The sequence below is a fragment of the Sciurus carolinensis genome, chromosome 3, assembly GCF_902686445.1.
Source record: "Sciurus carolinensis chromosome 3, mSciCar1.2, whole genome shotgun sequence".
Taxonomy (NCBI): Eukaryota; Metazoa; Chordata; class Mammalia; order Rodentia; family Sciuridae; genus Sciurus; species Sciurus carolinensis.
The window spans coordinates 36,873,142-36,893,317 of NC_062215.1; the positions used below are offsets into that span (position 1 = coordinate 36,873,142).

At 38.5% G+C, this 20,176-nt stretch overlaps 2 protein-coding genes across 4 annotated transcripts in view; one reads left to right on the plus strand and one right to left on the minus strand.

Moving 5' to 3' along the window:
* Positions 1-20,176, minus strand: part of Acaca (acetyl-CoA carboxylase alpha) — a 269,515-nt gene that overhangs the window by 232,323 nt on the left and 17,016 nt on the right. The gene's annotated exons all lie outside the window — the stretch shown is intronic.
* On the plus strand, positions 6,372-19,817 carry C3H17orf78 (chromosome 3 C17orf78 homolog). 2 transcript variants are annotated; one of them, XM_047545734.1, is made up of 7 exons: positions 6,372-6,539; positions 7,534-7,620; positions 8,103-8,348; positions 13,410-13,562; positions 14,715-14,839; positions 15,479-15,595; positions 17,804-19,817. In XM_047545734.1, the coding sequence occupies exons 1-7, from the start codon at positions 6,464-6,466 to the stop codon at positions 17,879-17,881; spliced, it is 882 nt and encodes a 293-aa protein (XP_047401690.1). In that variant the 5' UTR covers positions 6,372-6,463; the 3' UTR covers positions 17,882-19,817. The 2 variants fall into 2 exon arrangements, with proteins under 2 accessions (XP_047401690.1, XP_047401691.1); XM_047545735.1 differs by lacking the exon at positions 14,715-14,839.

Genomic DNA, 20,176 nt, shown 5'->3' on the forward strand with positions numbered 1-20,176 from the left:
CAGACATCCTTCCACTGATCTCTCATTTCTCTGAAAAAAAAAAAATTTTTTTTTTTTTTTTTTTTTTTTTTTTTTTTGCGGTACCAGGAATTGAACCCAGGGGTGCTCTACTACTGTGTCACATCCCTAGACCCCTTTAAATTTTTTTCCCACATTTTTTACTGGTGTACATATTGATGGAATTTTTTTTTTTTTTTTTTTTTTTTTTTTTTTTGCAGTGCTGAGGATTGAACTCAGGCACACAATATGACATTACAGTTTGACCAGTTCACTCCCCAGTACTTCCTAAATTTTATTTTGAGATTGGTAATAGCTAAATTGTTGAGGCTGGCCTCAAACTTGTGATCCTCCTGCTTTAACTTCCTAAATTGCTGAGATTACAGGTGTGCACTACCATACCTGGCTCTTCTCTGAATTCTTTTTTTTTTTTTTTTTAATTATTTTTATATACCATTTTAGTTGTTGATGGACCTTTATTTTATTCATTTATTTATATGCAGTGCTGAGAATCAAACCCAATGCATCATATATACTAGGCAAGTGATTTACAAAGAAGCCACAACCCCAGCCCTCTTCTCTGAATTCTTATAGCAGTATGGTTACTACCACATAGCTCAGCATTTAATTAGACTACAATTTTTTGTGTGTATATATATATATTTGTATGTGTGTATATATATATATACACATATATATATGTGTGTGTGTATATATATATGTATGTATATATTTTTTAGCTCTCCAGATAAATTTTAAGCTGAAAAGTAGAGAACATTTCTTTTAGTTTAGCATTCCCCCATATAGCTTTTAGAGTAGAAGTGGGTATAGATATTAGTAAGTGCTTCATTGAAATAAAGATTAGGTCTGTACGGAAGAGATCATTCTGCTCCTGATGCCTGTTTATCAGCCTTCATGTTGCCTCTTGGCAACATGCCTCCAATAGGATACTTAGCTACTTCACATCAAGAAAGTCAGTGCCTTGCCAAGAATTGTGGCTCCAGTTGTGAGATAAAAGAAAAAACACGAAGGCCTTGCTTTGGTCAACCATTCAGGTTTGTCCAGAGCCTGAAGGAACGTCACACCATAAGGTCAGAAAATGTTCTCAGGGAGGTCACTTTATGAGTCTGGTCCTGATGATGAAAGGTAGGATTGCATAATGAAGGACAGTGTTTATATTGGAGCCTGCCCACAATGTTTTCACATGGACACCAGCCTGTTAACAGGGGGTTCTTGGGTTTTCATATGGCATTTAATCTCTGTCTCCCCAATTTATTATTCAAACCTAAACATTTTCAGTCCCTAGCTACCCTTTGGAGAGTCACCAAATCTTCGCTTCTTTCCTAAATCTTAGCTTCTTCCCTTCTTTCTTTCTTTTAAACCCCCCCCCCACACACACACACTCCAGTAGTAGGGATTGAAGCCAGTGCACTCTACCACTGAACTACATCCCCAGATCTACAGCCCTTTATATTTTTATGATAGAGTCTTGTTGAGCTTCCAATTCTCCTACCTCAGCCTCTAAATAGCTGGGATTGTAGGCATGGGCCACCATGTCCTGCTAAAAATCTGTTTTTAAGTCCTATATATCTCATAACTTAATACCTAGGGGGAAAAAACCTGGAGAAAGTTTAAATGGCCTTTTCTTTTCCCTTATCTTGTCTCTTTATCTCTCTTTCTGTTTGTCTTTCTCCCCTAGTAATGGGAACGAATCCAGGGCATAGTGCTGCTAGGTAAGTGCTTCACAACTAAGTTATACACCTGGCCTTAATTTGAGACAGATCTTAACAAGTTGCTTAGGGACTTGATAAATTGCTTTGGTTGGCCTGGAACTTAGACTCTTCCTGCCTCAGCCTCCCAAGTTACTGGGATTATAGGCATGCAGCCCACACTTGGCTGCCTTTTTATTTTTTTACTTTGAGACAAGGTCTTGCTAAATTGTTCAGTCTGGCCTTAGCCTCCCCAGTAGTTGGGATTAGAGGCGTGTGCCATTATGCCTGGTGCCTTTTTCTTTAAAGGCAGGAAAATGTACAGGATGACTCATTTAGTTCTTGCCTGCTCCTGGATTCTGACATTTTATTTTCTCAGTTTTACAACGTACCCAGCTCTAACTTTACTCCTCTCTACACTCATGGAAGCCCTCCTGTGGTGTTTACTTTCTGCCCCCATCCTCACCTTCTCTTCAGATTTCCAGTATCTCCATTACTCCTATATCAGACTCCAGTTTTTCCTGCTGCATGATTAGGCCTCCACTTGCCTTCCTTAAATACCCTCACTTCCCATCATTATTATATGTGAGACACAATAAATAATAAAATATAACATTAATCATTTTACCATCAAGGAAAATTGAGCCATTATCTTTTTCGTTCTTTGTCTTAAAATTTTACTATAACATATCTTGAAGCAAAAGATTTCACAATGTCCCTTTTTTAAGGAAAAAAATATATCTATGCATCTATCTATCCATCTACTTACCTACCTACCTTCCTACTTTATTTATTTTGTGGTACTAGGGACTGACCCCAGTGGCACTTTACCACTGAGCTTTATCCCCAATCCTTTTTACTTTTTGAGACAGGGTCTCTAAATTGCTCAGGATGGTCTTGAACTTGTGATCCTACTGCCTCAGTTTCCAGAGTTACTGGTATTATAGGCATGCACCACCATGACTGACCTATTTCTTATTTTAAAAATAGATAAAACTCATTTGTGGTAGCAAGAATCTGCATAATAGTTACTCCAGATGGTAGGTACTATCTGGGATAGGACAAAAAGGGCATTTCTAGAGTGCTGGTTAACTAGGTACATTTGCTGATTATACATAATAATAAATTTCCTTTAAAATACATAGGGAGAATCCAGGCATGATGGTGGCACATGCCTGTAATTCCAATACCTCAGGAGGCTGTGGTGGAAGATTGCAAATCTGGGCCAGTCTCAGCAACTTAGTGAGGGAAAATAATAATAATAATAATAATAAAATATATAGGAAGCAAGGGATAGATAGAGGATAGTTAATGGTTACAAGGGTGCAGTTGGATATGATGTTCTATAGTAAGTAGAATAACTAGAGTTGGTAACAATTTAATATTTCAAAATAGTTAGTAGTGGGGCTAGGGGTGTAGCTCAGGGGTAGAACACTTGCCTACCATGTGTGGGGCCCCAGGTTCCATCCCCAGCGTTGCAAAAACAAACAAACAAAAAATAGTAGAGAGAATTTTGAATGTTCCCAAAACAAAGAAATGATAAACATCTGAGGTGACAGATATGACAATTACCCTGATCTGATCATTGCACATTGTGTGCATATATTGAAATTTTATACTATATCCCATAAATATGTACAGCTAATATATATCAATTCAAAATAAAAATGTATGAAAAAAATCAGATAAAGAATAGTATTCTACTTATATAATGTTCAAAAACAGATATAATTAAATGAAATATTTTTGGTGATGCTTATATAGATAGTTCAGTATTTTAATAAAGCATGGACAAGTCAAGAATGGGAAAAAGATATGGGTGTGATCAAAGGGACAAGCATATAAAGAGCCTCTAAGACATTGGCAATGTTCAATTTCTTTTTTTTTCTTTTCTTTTCTTTTGTATTGGAGATAGAATCCAGGGGCACTTTACCACCGAGCTACATCCCCAGGTCTATTGTTTTGTTTTGAGTTGCTGAGGCTGGCATTGAACTTGCAATCCCCCTGTGTCAGCCTCCCAAGTCACTAGGATTACATGTATTTGACACTGCGCCCAGTGTGCAATGATGATGCACACTTAATAATGTGCATTCTTAATAATGATGATCATGGTGTTTAATTTATCAGTATTTATTATTTAAAATATATTTATCTTCTGATATTCTTCCATATGTATGATATATTCCACCATAATTTTTTTTAAATAAAAAAACAAAAAAGGCACACACCCTTGAAAGGAAGAGTAGGTAGGACAAGTAAGATAATTTAAGAGCTGAAAGAGAGTCCTTAGAAACCATTTTTTCCAACCATCTCATGAAAGAAAAAGAAACAAAGACCCAGAAGTTAAGTGACTTTGTTCAAGTGACTTTGTTTATTACAAAGCCTACACTAGAACCTAAGTGGCCTCCTCCCTATCAAGGGTTCCTCCTGCAGACCCACCCTGACTCATCCATTCAGCCTTAGTTTCCTACTCTCTTCCAGCACTCACTTCTCTAGACTGCACACATCACATATCATAAAACTTACTTGCTGTATCTTTTTTTCTTCTAAATTTGATGGGGTTTTGTGTGTGTGTGTGTGTGTGTGTGTGTGTTTGTAAGGAGAGCAGAAGAGATATCCTCTCCTTCACAGAAACATCAAACACTTAAAAAATCAGCTGAAATATCTAATTTTAGAGTAGTAGTTCTGGATCTAGTTATCTACCATTAGATTTTTTTTTCCTTATTAATTGCAGCTCTCCTGCTTCTCTGTACCTCACAGTATGGCCTGCTCCAATATGCAGGCCACCTTTTGAGCTCCAAATTACAAAAGAAGGAATTAGGATGTGAGAGTTGATAAAAGAAAAACCACTTTATCTCCTACCAAGCACAAGGTCTCTTTTGGTAAAAGTGAGCTCTTCTGCCACCTTGTGACACAGATGAGAATATCAAGCCCTCAGACTCATTCCTACCCCAACTGCAAGGTGGCAGTACTGCAATGTGGCATAGTAACTTAATCTACAGAAAACTTCAAATAGAACTGTCAGGGAAGATCAATACCACAAAGGAGAGGAGAACCATGTAATCATGTTAAGGAAACAGTAAACAAAAACCATAAAACCCAAGAAAGGCAATGGATTCCTTTATTTTGCCCTAACCACCTCCCGTGCTAAGAGTATCAGGCAACTGTAACAGGGAAAAAAGAACAGGACTAATAAATACTTGCTCTGGTTGGGTGTGGTGGCACACATCTGTAATCCCAGCTGAAGCAGGAGGATTGAAACTTTGAGGCCAGCCTCAGCAACTTAGTGAGGCCCTGTCTTAAAAAACAAAAAGGGGGGCTGGGGAGATAGCTCAGCTGGTAGAGTGCTTGCCTTGCAAGCACAAGGCCCTGAGTTCTATCCCCAGTACCGCAAAAAAATAAATAAATAAATAAAAAGGGAGGGGATGTAGCTCAGCAGTAGATTTCTTGCCTAGAAAGCTTAGGCCCGTGTTCAATCCAAAGTATTGGGGAGGTGGGGCTTGATCTGTGTCTGGATGCCCAGCACTTCTTCTTCTTCCACTTTCAGGTAACACGTCCTTCAGTAACATTCTTCCCTTTAGTTTTCCCCATCAAGACTTCTGTGATGCTCATTTTAGTCAGATTTCAAGCTGTATTCATATGTCAGGAAATAAGGTAATATTTAAATGAAATTTGATTCAAATCTCATGAGGCCCCTCTTGGAAAGTTCCTTGCACCAAGCTCCCTTTATAACATTACCAATCAGTTTCAGCCTCCAGAACCTTCTCAGGTATGGTTAAACCCATGTTGGCTCCAATGGAGGACATTAACAGTGGGTAGGAAGGTTGCAGAGTCTCTGGACTTCGGCAAGTATCTGACTAGATCTTCATTTCTCCTTTACAACCCACTTAGCTACACCATCAAAAAGTTTTTAAAGTATTACATTAAATGTGTACACTTTGTTAAAAGATACAATTTTGGAACAGTTTCTTCAACAACACTTACTTTTCCAAACTGCAAACTACATCACTCACCAAACATATTTAGCTCTTCTTCACCTCTTTACCCAATAGTCATAAGAATGTTACCTATACTCACTTCACTATTTAGGAGTGTGAAAATATGCAAAACTTGATAGCTACCTCTGTGCTCTTGTGAGTTTATATGTATAACTGTGAATGAATTCTAGAGATATTTTTGTGTGGGCTCTCCATTTACAAAGGAGAAAATTTAAATTCTGAGAATATATTTTCCTAATGTGATATAGTTAATAACAGAGCCCTAGAACCCAGTTATATCAATTCCTATTCCAGTGTTCTCTCCAGTGTAGGTCACTGATTCATTCTGTCCTACTTTCTTGTTCTTTCTAGAAATTGTATTCCTTAATGGAACTCTCCACATCTCCTTATGTTGGTGTGTGTATCTTTGTGCCTGTATTAGTGGGCATGTATGTGAATGTCTACGTGTCTATCTGCAAGTGTCAGTGAACATATCACTGGATGTTTATGCCCTTTATGCTAGGGAAACCTCTAGGTAATTACAGTTCTTTGTGTCCACACCAGCCGTGAAATCAGGGGAAGACCTTCTAAGTCAATCATTAATAAACAGACTTGACTTTTTCTCCAATCAGCTTTATTCCTGGGTCTTCAGGAAATAAGACAAAATAATCAGGGTGGAACCAGACTCTCCCAGGTGAAACTTGGTTCCAGGGCAAGTGAAAGCAACTAGAGACAAAGTTATAAGGGGCAAGGACAGATTAACAGTGGACTATCTTTGCCATGAGTGCTCAAGCTAACATGGATACCATCTTGGTCTTCAGCCTAATCATTGTAACCTATGATTACAACAAGAAAGGTAAGTATTTGTATAGCTTAATATCATGGAAAATCCAAAGAGAGGTCTAGGAAACATTTGGGGTCTCTTCCACCAGATGGGGATATAGCCAATACCCAGCACATGATACTTTTCAGAAGTTATCACATTAGTTCTCTTGCAGCTAAGCAGGATTGCAACTTACTTAACTTATTCATAATGTGAATGTGATGCATTCTCCTATCTTGCTCACATAATTAACATTAAAAGTCCTTTCACTGTAATCTTTCTTTGTGAAAGGGTACTGTCACAGTTTCCATATTGTCCCCACCTAAGACACTCAAATTCATAATCCCTTATAAGATGTTGCTTTCATTTTTAAGGTGGCATGTCCACATATTTAGATGGGGTGCTGTTGGGTAGGGAGAGCCGAGGGGAAAGGTTAGATATGAGGGTAGAATGGAACTATATGCTATTCTTTGGTAACTTGATGACTTTTCAGCATTTCATAAACATTTCATCTCTAAAATTAGCTATTTAGAGTTAAGGCAAAACAGTAGAAGGTGCAGCAGTAACCAAATATAACCAATTATGAAAATTCCCACACCCTGTAAGTTATGTGCCAAAAAGCACAAATAACCATGACCTATGAGTCTGTGAAATTCATAGAGATACAATGTCCAAGGCAATACTTAATAAACTTCCAAAAGTATTCTTTAATACAGCTGGCAGAAGAAGAGGGAAAAGAAAAAATAATCATTTTTCTTTAGGAAATGGGTTAGTTACTCTTTCATTTACTTGGTAACTTTATTTCACTTTTCTTTAGTAGTAGATTGATATTCAGGTTTATTTATAATAGGCTGATTCCTACTTGTATGCATTTGTGTATTTGAAAGTCTTTTTATAAGAAGTACTTGATCTCCCTGGATGCAAGTTTTATGAGTAAGAACTTTATTTTTTTGTATCTGTGTCCCTCTCCTGTGCCCAGAATTCCAATAAGTAAGTACCAGGAAATTCTGATCTTTTCCCCCTCTAGACCTCAGAGATAGCAGCTGCCACGTGGAACAGTTGCCTGGGCTCTTCCCAAAGGATGTGAAAAGCATCAGGGAATGGCTAATGCAAGGTAGGAAACAGGCCCTTTCTGGAAAATCATTTTGCCATATCAAGAAATTTTTATCTTTAAAAGATGCCTTGTCTCCTCCCTTTGTAGTCCAGATCTCAAATATCCTATTTTAAAGATATATATCCCCTCCCGCTGAAGGATTTCTGAAAACTAATTTTTAAATTTACTTAGTACTTAAGGCATGCCTGTATAAATCAAAGATGGGGACAGAGGAAGAGGAGACAGAATCTATTCATTGCATTAAAGAAAACAATCTATGAGCATTTCTCTGTGTTGAATTGACTGCAGTCACCTATCTTTATGGGACCTATAGCAGAATGGAAGAAAAGCAGGACTTGCATATTTAGTGTCATAAATACATACTGAGAGAGAGGTGAAAGTGCAGCAATGGAGTTTAACAGGGGTCAAGAATGGAAGTGAGTTAGCTAGGCACTGTTCATATTAAGAAAAAGTTTCATTATTCTCTCTGGTTCTTCCTCCAGAAACTCAGACAGAAGCCAAAAGGGCCACATTCATCCAGAATCAAACTATGGCTACCCTGCAGTGCCTTGGCTCTGGGAGCAAAGTGAAAGTAAACCTTCTATACTCAGAGGGGAGGCCAGAGGTCAAACCTGTTCTGAAGAACCTAAGAGTCATTGCTGCTCCCCACAGAAACAGCTCTGCTTCCCCAAGCTGTCACCTAATCCGCACATCCAAGTTTCAGACCGGATCCCTTCTAACAGGCAAAGGTGAGACCGGAAGAGATGGACATAGGCACTTTTAGTTAACATCCTTGATAGCAGCTGATACTTAGTAGCATCTAGAGAAAACCACAAGGAAATAGATTACTCTTCCCTTGGGCAAATCTTTGTTTTCTCTGAGAATCAATTTTCTAATCCCTAAGGTCTCTTCTAGCCCTGGTATCCTATGATTTTTCAAATGATCTTTATTTCTTATGGGTTTTCTTTTGATGATATTTTTAAATTTTTTATTTATTTTGGATGCATCTAGTAAAATATTCACACAGCACTTTGCAGTGACAAGTAAGTCTCCCTTCTGTTCCTCTTAATCCTCCAGTTCTCTATCCCTGAGGGAACCACTTATCCAGCTTATTCTATTTCCTTCCAGAGATGCTGTAAGCATGTATGGATGTACATATTTTAAAAGCATAAGTGGTTGCACACCATCCACACTGTTCTATGCCTTGTTTTTTCAACTTAATAATACATCTATTAGGTTTGTTCCATATCAATGTAAATATATCTGCTTTTTTTTTTTTTTTTTTTGGTGTTGGACATTGTACCATTGTACCCAGGGCCAGGTCAGGTCAGCTGAGCACAAGGCTATCACTGAGCTACACTCCCAGTCCTGCCTCATTCTTTTGTATGTGTGTGTGGGGTGGGGGGAACTGGTGATTGAATCCAGGGATACTCTACCACTGAGCTATATTCTCAGCCCTTTATTATTTTTAGACAGGGTCTTGCTAAGTTGCTGAGGCTGTCCTGGACTTGGGATCCTCCTGTGTCAGCCTCCAGAGTTGCCGGGATTACAGGAGAGTGCCACCATGCCTGGCTCCTGCCTCATTCTTTTTAGCAGTTGTACAGTATTCTATTGTATGGCTGTACTATAATTTATTCTACTAGTCCTCTATTAATGGATATATTGGTTGTTTTCAGTCTTTTACAATTGCAAACAATGCTTTAGGCAATGACTGTCTACACTCTGTATACTCTGTATTTGCCATTTAGCAAGAAGATAAATTCTAAGAAGAATTGCTGCATCAAAGATTTCATAGAAAAGAAAAGAAAAAGAAAAAAATCATAAGATTTTACTAAGATACCCTTCTCAGAGGTGGTCCCATCTGGCATTCCCACCTAAACTGTGTGAGAATACTTGTTTTCACTCAGTTGCTAGGCAGATTTTTTTGGTAATTGTTTTTTTGTTTGTTTGTTTGTTTGTTTTTTGATACAGAGGATTGAACTGATGCATTTAACCACTGAGCCACATCCCCAGTCCTTTTTTATATTTTGTTTAGAGATGGATCCACTAAGTTGCTTATGGCCTGGCCAAGTTGCTGAGGCTGGCTCTGAACTCATGACCCTCCTGCCTCAGCTTCCCAAGCAGCTGGGATTAACAGGCATGTGCCACTGCGTCCAGCCTGGGTGGTGGTTCTTGACCTCAGTCTTCAGTTTCTCTGCTTTTGCTCTCCTTTCCTCTTCCTACCCATTCTTTTTGTCAAGTAGTTTCTCACCAAGAGATTGGTATAGGCAGTCCCCCCTTTATACACAGGCTATCCCTTAGAGGCTGCTGCTATACTGCGGGAAAAATACAACTTGACACTTCTAGAGAAACTGAGGAGCTCACAAGCAAAATAATAGGAAAAAATTTTTAAAAACTAGAAATTGGGAAATAAGTGGATAAACTCTCAGGATATGGTCTAACTATAGTAAATTATATATCCTCACATGGCTCTGTTACATTCACTTTTATTATATTTTCTAAAACTCTCCCAGTGTTTATTGTGTGAAGAAAGACAAAACAACTCTTGAAAATTCAAAACACTTTAGCAGGGTTTTAGACTTTGTTACTCAACATAAATTCAATCTGATTTTTTTTTTTTTCTTAACATGTGACATCCTGCTTGATTCCATGGTAGTAGTGATGGAGAATTAGTGGGCTTATGTAATTTTGGAGTCTGTAGGGCCCTGGGTAGAATATAATACTATGCATTGTGGAGCTCTGGGAAATTAAAGATGTTAGTTCTTAGAAATTCTGGACAAGGAAAACTGGGAGGTTAAGGAAAAAGATAGACACCAAAAATCAGCCTGACCTAATTAGAAAATATGCCTTGAGCAAGCCTCCCAGGCTTCCTTTGTGAGGGTGGTTGGTTCTGGGATTCAGAATTTAAGGTACTACCCTATACTATTTGAGTCAGGTGAAGAGACTTAATGGATATCTGAGGAGTAGTCTAAGAACCTAATCATCATTCACCATACATTTCTATGAAACTACAATGATGAATCCCAAACAACTAATTTATATAGACTTTTGAACTGCTTCTTCTGAATTTACACCCATTTGATTACCAGGATGTGACAGATCTCAAATAGGGAAGAAATAAAAATTAGGTAAATTCAAACTTACGAGGGTCAAAAAAAGATGCACTCTGAAGTGACTGCACTGTGATGAGATCAGTCTACCCAGGGGGATGTCCAAGATAGTTCATGAAAGTATCCTCAGATAAAACAGAATTTGAAACCATAAGGATGAGGATATTCTGCAGTGCAGATAGTAATCAGAAGACATGGGTGGACATGGAATGAAGAAAACAGTAAGATGGAGATAGTTATTGTTTATGGCATTTAATCAAAGAAAAGACCCTCTGTTACAAATGTTCTGAAATTTCCTTCTGGTGGAGAAAAATTACTCATTAGGTCTTTATCACTGATGACAGAGTTTAAATTTCCCAGTTCCTATTGCTCAGATTGTACTTTAATTAGGAAACTTTCCAGTCAGGTGTAGTGGTATGTGCCTGTAATTCCAGCTACTTGGGAGGGAAAGGCAGGAGGATCACAAGTTCTAGACCAGTGTGGGCAACTCAAAGAAACCTTGTCTCAAAATAAAATAATTAAGCGAGACCCTTTCTCCAAAAAAAAAAAAAAAAAGGTCTGGAGATGTGGTTAAAAGAAAAGCTTGTATTTCAATTCCATCATCACTGGGAATAAAGTGTTTATATTTATAAGCTCCCTGCTCCACCTTGATGCTGTAACCTAACAGATGAGACCTGAAAAAGACGAGTTGCCAATGGACATTAATTTAGAAGGTAGGCTGAAAATACCCTGACAGATGAAGCCTATTTAGTAGAATTTGAAACAGTGGTTCCCAGGAGGTAGGAACATCTGCCACAATGAAATACCACTATCCCTGTAGTTAGAAGGCAGAGTTCTTCTACTCAAAGAGACAATCTCTAGGTTTTCCTTCCTCTTTCAATCCTAATATCAATTTGCAAAGTGTTTTTATACCCACTTTCTCATTTGTATTTGTATCTGATCTTTATAATACCCTTGAGAAACAGGTATACCAAGTATTATTTGTACCCATCTTACAGATAAGGAAATTAAAACTCAGAGAATTTATGTAACTTGTCCAAAGTGACATAAATTATTTATCTTCATCTTGTCTCTCTTATATTTGTTTATCACTTCAGGAACTGATTGATACTATGCTATAATTTTTTTGTTTTCATTTGAACCTGTTGACTTTAAGTGTTATCTCTCCTTATCTCTTCCCACACTGTCTTCCTAATTCAACTAAAAGCAGGAACTATTACTTCCCCTGTAATTTCAGTATAATGCCTGGTCTGTGGTCACCAGTCTCTGAAGAACTATCATTTTCACATGAACTTAAGCAGGACATGCAAGAGTAATTTAGAAAAGTCAAGTCGAATTTACAGACTTTAGTAAGCAACTATATGAGACTATCAAAAGGAACCACTGTCTGAATTGGATTAGGTCAATTCTGAAGGCACATGAAGTTATTGGTTCCAGACTATATATAGCCAGAATCCTTCTGTTCCTCATCACTTCCACTCCTAGTCCGAATCACATCCCCTCATTTGGATTTCTGCCATAGCCTCCTAGCAGGTTATCCTGCTTCTACCCTTGCCCCACCACAGACCAATTCCAACACAGCAGTCTAGCGATCAAAACAAACTTCTGTCATTCTTCTGCCCCAAACCCTGCAATAGATCCTCATTTCAATCAGAATAGAAACCAAAATTCTTAAACCAGCTTAGGAGGCCTTAAGTGATATTATCCTGTTTCCTGTGGATCCTCATCTCCTGCAATTGTCCTCCTTGTGAATCCATTCCATCTCACTGGCCTCCTTGTTTAGCCTCTAAAACTGTAACATGCCAAACACATTCTGCCTTGGGGCCGTTACTCTCACTGTCCCATCTGCTTGGTTACTACTTCCCAAGGCATCTGTTCAGTGGATCCCCTCACCTTCTTCAAGTCTCGGCTCAATTCTCAAAGAGACAGCCTAGAATGCAGGTTGCCCACCTATTGCCCATTTGCACCCCTCCAGTTTTACTTTTTTTTTTTTTGGTAGTGCTTATCCCCCCCCAAAGTAAAGTGTGTTATATTCATTGTTATCTGCTTGTCCATCCCACCCCACAACCCTCCCTCCTCTTTGCTTGCTCTCTTGCTAGACTGCATCCAACAATATACACAAAATACTGAAGCAGCGCCTGGCACATAATATTCATTTTTGAATGTTTGCTGAATGAATGAAATTGAGGAGTATGTGAAGCTGGGTGGACTCTCCATCTTCCAGTTCCTCTTGCTTTCCCCAGTTCCCTCTCACAGTAGTAAACCAAGACTCCACTAAACAGATTTGCAGCAGTCATTCAGGAAAATTACACTACTGCACGTTCTTCCTTGAACTTTGGAGTCACTTTTATTAAAGAAGGAAACTTCCAATAGTGTTACACCCTCCATATTTATTATTATTACAGCTTTAAGAATGATAAGCAAATAAGATATGGCTTACTTTTTTACTCTGATCCTATGTTAGTCACAGGCCATATAGGGACTTAATCCATATCTCTTCTTATCCAAATTCAAAATCCTCCTTTATTCTTGGCATTATTTTATACTCACACCCTAAACCTATGGACAGACAGGTCAATAGGGCCACAATTAGAAGTTTAATATCAGGTGATTAGAACAAGAGTTTTGTCAAGTAATATCAAGGGTAGGATAAAGTTTTCTCCTAAAGTTATCCTTTCATTGTTTCTTTATGTTTTACAGCTTTTTTGCCGGCGATCTCCCAATGTAAGGTCTACCCCATGATGGGGGCTTCAACAGAGACTGTTCCTATCACTACCACCTCCACAATTTCTGGGAATAAACAAGAAGAAGAAACTACAAGTACTGGTGATTTTTCTAGCCCTTTGACACAAGGTACAGAATAAGCACAGATATAAAACAAGAATGAAAAAAATATTTTTAGCCCAACATCAGTATGGGTTCCTGAGATTTTCCTGGAGTTGGAGAAGTTAGACATTATATTTGAAAATCATTCAATTTTTTTAATGGAAAATTTAGATTCTCCACAAAGAAGATACCAAAAATGTTTGTAGTTTGATCAGTGAGCCTTTACGTCCACATAAATGAGCTCATCTTGTAGCCAGAGTTGGGGATAGAATAAGTCCTATTTACATGGTAGGTAATTCCAGTCACTGCATGTATAAGTGGATAATATTTAAATACTAAGCAATTATTTCAGTGGTGATACCAACCAAGTGCATGTTTTCATCCTCATTGTTCTTAGAAACAACCCTCCCAGCCATGAATGGTGGTGCACATTTGTAATCCCAATTGACTTGGAAGATTGGGGCAGGAGGATCACAATTTTGGAGGCCTCCCTCAGCAATTTAGGGAGACCCTGTTTCAAAATAAAAAATAAAAGTGCTAGCAGATATAGTTAAGTGGAAGAGTGCCCCTTGGTTCAACCCCTGGCACCACACACACACACCAAAAAAGGAAAAAAAGAAAAGAACACTCTCCCTAAATTGGCCAGTACTCAAATTCTGTAAGATTTGAGTTTGAATTACATCCTAGTTCCTACCAGGGGAAAAGTAAATATGAGATTAGAAATAACAAAATACACATGAGCCATTTATCCTGGATTTGGCTTACTACCCAGAAGCAATGACAATTCACTTTTGTTACTCCTATAGCCACACCAAAACCAAGAGAAGCACAGAAAAAGGTGATTTTTCTATCCCATACAATGTGTCAGAGAAAATGGGTACAGACTTTGAGAACATTTGAAATGGAAAGGTAAAGCTTAGGACTCCTTGTGCACTCGAGCCTTCTCTTCCCCTGAGAGTAATGCAAGAATCAACCCTACATGATATGGAATCCCAAATATAGAGAAATGATTCGTTGGGTATATGTTGCAAAAGAGGTTAGAGAAAAGCCTATCATGCCCATTCCACTCCTGTTTCTGAGTCTGAAATGGAAACATAGCCTCTGCCTCTGAGTCAGGCTGTGAGCCAGAACTTCAAGTCAAATTCTCTTTTCTCCTTTCAATTCTCTCTCTCCATTCAGACACAGATGAGGACCTAGAGAGAAGGCAGAAATGGAGTATTGTGGTCAAATTTCTGATTGCTGTCACCCTGTTGGTCAGTGGAGTCACCATTACAATATTTGTCATTTTTGAAGTCCCGTGCCCTGTAAGTTTGCTGATGTACTGGGTCCTTGGACTTGATCTTTAAAGACTTCCTTTTGTTCCAAAGGCAGCTTGGCATAATGAGGAAAGCATAGACATTAGAGTTTAGACAAATGTGCCACTCACATTCACTAGCCAAGTGGTTTGGGTAAAGCTGATTGACTTCTCCATTCATTAGTTGCCTCATCTGTAAAATGGGATTCATTTTCCTTGCATGTGCTTATGCAGGTTATTAGAGTTTCTGTGTGTGAGGCACTTGACACATAGGAGGAGCTCACTCCATGTGAGTTCCTTTGACTGCTGTACTTAGCTTAGACATTCTCCAGGGAGGGAGTTCTAATGCTTTTTTTAGAAAACACACAATGGAAGCCAGGCATGGTGGTGCACACCTGTAATCCCAGCAACTCAGGGGGCCTGAGGCAGAAGGATTGTAAATTAGAGGCCAGCCTCAGCAACTTAATGAGAACCTGTCTCAAAATAGAAAATAAAAAGGGCTGGGAACTCAGTGGTAGAGCACTAGTACTACAAAAAATAAAAAAAGAAAAGATGATTTCCTTTAAATGACCTGGCATGAGGTTTGGAAGATAATCAAATGTTTATCAGCCACCTATCAAAAGTTGATACCGTCATTTTTCTCCTTCAGAGTCGATGCCGAGGAGCCAGAAGACTGTGCCAATGCCAGCAACTATGGAGAAGGCAAAAGAAAGGAATCCAGTATCCTGGGGCACCTGAATCCCAAGCTGACTCTCAGCCTGAGAAGGGAGGTGTTCTTTGTGTGGTTTATGTCATTTGTTTAGAGAAAACATAAAAGTGCTGGGAGGTAGGGAGCTGTTTTAGTTACAAAGCAAATGTGGGTAATTTTTTCATATGTCAGGAATCTGTACCATACATATTTCTGGGACACAGATAAACTGAATCAGAATGTCTAGAATAGGACCAGGAATCTTATTTTCAAGGTTTTCTCCCTTTTTTGAAACAGGGTCTTGCTATATTGTCTAGGATGGTCTCAAAATCCTGAACTCAAGCCATTCTCCTGCCTCAGTTTCCTGAGTAGCTGGGACCATAGGCCTGTGCCACCATGCCTAGCTTATTTTTAAGATTCTTTTAAAAGCTCCCTAAGTGGAGGTGGATTTACTGTGAAATTAATGAAGTTTATGGTTCAGGATCCATGGACCCTGTTCAAGGTCATGCATCTAATTATGTACTTTTTAAACTTTGTATTCTTCTTTAAGAAGGTTCCCCCAAATTGTAAGATCTTTAGAATTCACAAATGTATCCATCCTGTCCCTAGGTAACTCTTTTTTCCCCCTTATGGTACTGAAGATGGAACCCAGAGCCTCACATATGCTAGACCAGTGCTCTATCAATGTGCTATATCCCCAGCCCTAGATAACTCTTATGTAAAGCAAAATTTAGGTATCTCCACTCTTTGAACAGTTTGAAGACTTGGCATAGCAACTTCCTTCTTCCTTTCCTGACACAATTACAAATTAATAGTGCCCTTTGGTTGAAACAGACATACAACGGGCTCAGTCAGCATGGATACTTTTAAATACATTTCCTACCAGGAATCGACTTGGCCTTTTAATACTAGATATGGCCGGGCACCTTCTCCAAGATATCAACAGTGCTCCCTAAGGCAAACAGACTTTAAAAATTAAACAAGGTGTCCACTTTTGTAGATTGACAGCATTGATAATAGTCTCAAAGATTATCTAGTTCACGATGGTACATATACTGCTTGTTCTATTGATAATCAAGCACAGCACTCTTTCCACTCAGACCTGGCATTGGAATCTTTCTTATCACAGTGCAACAGGCACCCACTGCCAATTTGTTGGTGAACTCTGGTCTAGGTTAATATTTTCTTCTAATATTATATGATAATCCCATACAAATTAGTTGATTTTATAATATGGTGTATCTTAGTTCTTTAATCCACATTATCATTTCTACTGAACATTGGGAGAAATAGGTTTGAAGGGGACTACGACACCTAGTTCAGAATTAGAGGTAACCATGTAGCAGCTACTTGGATTAAACTTCTATGAACATAATAGGTTACTAAATGAAAAACAAATAAAAGCAGTAATAAGGTAGCAATTTTATACATATAACTTCATTTGTTTCTCACAAAAATCCTGGGAGGTAGCCAGGACAGGTAACTACATTTTACTGATACTTAATTGGAAACTTGGAGGGGATATATGACTTTCTCAAGGTCACACACACTGGTAGAAACAGAACTAGAATCCAGGTTTTTTAAATTGCTACACTAATATTTATTGACTCATTCATCTATTCCACAAAATTTTACTGAACATCTGTGTGTCTGTTTCCCTGCTTTAAAGACATTGACAGTCTAAATTGGAAAGAAAAATCTTTGCTTAAAAATCATAATTATGTTCATAACAGTATAATAGGCACTTTGAAAATTTGATGGGGACTGGGGTCAGCTATAGTGAGCATGGAATGAGATTATTAAAAATATTTAGAGGGCTGGGGAGATACCTCAGTTGGTAGAGTGCTTACCTTGCAAGCACAAGGCCCTGGGTTCGATCCCCAGCACCCAAAAAAAAAAAAAAAAAAAAAAAATTGGCCAGACCCAAAAATCTCTGTTCAAATCTCTGCCTCTTTTCAAAACAATTTGAGATTGTTTGAGCCTGATTCAAGGAATGAAATAGAATCCCTGAAGCATCTGGGATCCAACCCAGTCACACACACAGGGCCTTTTCCATTCAAGACAAATAGGTCAAGCAAGTGGGGAATGTACTTTGCTAGTGGGCTATAGTTCTCATTCATATTTGCACCTTCCTCATCCTTTGTTTAATTATTGGGTATCAAAGAGGCAAAATGAAGTGCACTTGGAATTATATGAGGTTTTGTACTTAGCAATCCTTTTGTTGACATATGAAGAAATATTCCTTTGCATCTTTCATTATCTTTCATATTTCCTTTCAATCTCTAGGTTGGACAAGACATTCCTAACTCACCAAATTCGAAGAAAACTACAGGGATTGCTATTATTCATCAGACATACTTTTGAAAAGTTCTGCTCTGAATGAAGACACTGTTTTCTTCTATACTGTTTCCACCCTATTATTAGTCAACATGGGCAGATTCTTGCCAGTGTTACATTTATATCCTCATGGGGGGGTATTATAATCAGTAGTACTGCCAGGTGAAGGAAGGAAGAGCCTCGACTGAGCAGCTGCCTTCATGCCACTGCTAGTGACTAGCCATAAGCCTCTGTTTCACTTTGGATGTCCATGAAAATGGATATCTTTCCATTCCATCAAATGAAAACAAAAGGCCTTCCCTCTAAGCACTATGAATGGATCTTATTGCTCTCTTTGACAAAAGACTTACACACAGCCTCCAAGGAACTGGGCAAGGCAGCTGGCAGTGTGGCACACATCCCAACCCTTTCTGTTATCCTCATAGCTGACTTCCTGCTCACTGGTGTCAATGAGCTTACAAACTAACTTCCTCCACTTCCAGAATAATGTCCACAGGGTTAGATTTACCCTTTGCCACTGCATTGGCTATCAACACACTGGTGAAGGGAACATGAAGCTACCCATTCCAAAAGCCCTCCTCTTAAGTCATTCCCAAGGGGCTTTAGGGACTGCAGACTCAGTGAAGTCTTCTCGCAATCCAGAATTCCTAAAGTGGGTCTGATAGTATGTTTTATTTTAATACTGAGCTGCATACAGTCTGGATAAGGATTCCAGAGCAGAAAGATTACGATGATGACAGGCACAGCTGTGAGTGGAGTCTGACCTGCTTAAGCAAGAGTTTGGTGAGAAAGTGGAAACAGATGATCCTGAGGCAGTGTTTAAGTGGAAAAGGGAAAGGCGGGTGTTATCCTACTTCTTTTCATAAGATTTTGAAACTATTTCATTTTGGTGAAATGTGCCTGCTTCTCTGTAATTCTGTTTTCTTAGTTCTCTGGTAGAAGCCATACATGAATTGTATTCTTCTTTTTTTTACTACAAGTACTGTCCAAAAAGTGATTCTCAAAACTGTACTAGCAGAGGAACAAGCTGAACCTGGAAGAAACAGAACACACACAAAGCATGGGTGATGTCACGTTTTGGGGAAGCCCTAAAGAACCTCTGAAGACCCACAGAGCACACTTGGAACATATGGCAGACAGAGAGGACTGAACGCTGGGTTGCCCTTTGGATAAATAAGTATATTAGTTGAACCCTGCCACTGAGTCACAACATCACCTCAAGTTTATCCTATCACCTCTTACTTAGTTTGACCATAAAATAGGGGGAAAGTGCCTGCTCTTTCCCAGGACCAATAGGGAGGATTATTAAAGCTCTTGGTCTAGAATTAATGCCTGCATTCATCCCCACACTTCCCTGCCTCACCTACCACAGCCGAATGCCCCTTAATCTGGAAACATAAAATTTCCCAGAAGATGAAACCTGTGGCAAAGTCTATGCTCATCAACTCTTCTGCAATCGTATAATTTGGACATTTGTATTGATTTTTTTATAAATATTCACTGACAGAGTCAAAATTATGTATTTTGCTTTGGGAACCTCTGTTTCCCATGGCAAAGCAAGATCCCCCTGAGAATTTTCTAACGCCCTAATCAGTTAACAACTTTGAATCCTGTATTCCCTCACCAGTGGAGAGTCTTGAAAACTAAGAGATCAAAGAGATGGCAGAGCAGAAGGGAGAGTTCCTATGGGGACTTTGGGATGTGAACTTCAGTCTGCAGGCTATTTCAGAGCCAGGCACAATTCTTGGTGTCACCATTACAGACCCCAACTCGGTAGAACACCATTTCTAGATAAGTGCCAATTACTCCTCTGCAAAGTGTACGGTTCTTATTGCAAATTCTTTCTTACAAACTTGTCATACTTTGTTTTTCTGATTATTAAAGTGCATTCTCATTTAAAAATTTTTTTTGAAAATAATGGAAATATAAAGGATTAAAAGTTAAACCTAATCTCTCCTTCCAGAGATAACCACTGTGTTGACACTGATATCTTTTATAGAAATGTCTATAAATATATAGATATGATAAAAAGACATAGTACACAATGTCATACTTTTCTTACTACTTTTAACCTGACCTCCATTTTGGTTAATGTGTTATTACCATATTTCTAATTTACATACTTATTGTGTTTATTTTCAAGTCTTAGAAGGGACTGGAAGTCCTTCTACCTTTTCAAACCATCTGTCACCCCAAAACTTTTTTGATAGGTCCAAAGGTTAAGGTATATAATTGCTTAGGCAGAGAAGCACATTCACAAAAATCTCCATTTTATACTTTTGAAGTTAGTGCTGAATGACATTAATAGCCACATTAGTGTGT

Bases quoted from the DNA above. Each gene is read 5' to 3' on its own strand.
- C3H17orf78 (XM_047545734.1), top strand. From the start codon at position 6,464: ATGAGTGCTCAAGCTAACATGGATACCATCTTGGTCTTCAGCCTAATC. The intron at 6,540-7,533 runs GTAAGTATTTGT...TTCCCCCTCTAG, and splicing joins CTATGATTACAACAAGAAAG to ACCTCAGAGATAGCAGCTGC. The intron at 7,621-8,102 runs GTAGGAAACAGG...TTCTTCCTCCAG, and splicing joins CAGGGAATGGCTAATGCAAG to AAACTCAGACAGAAGCCAAA.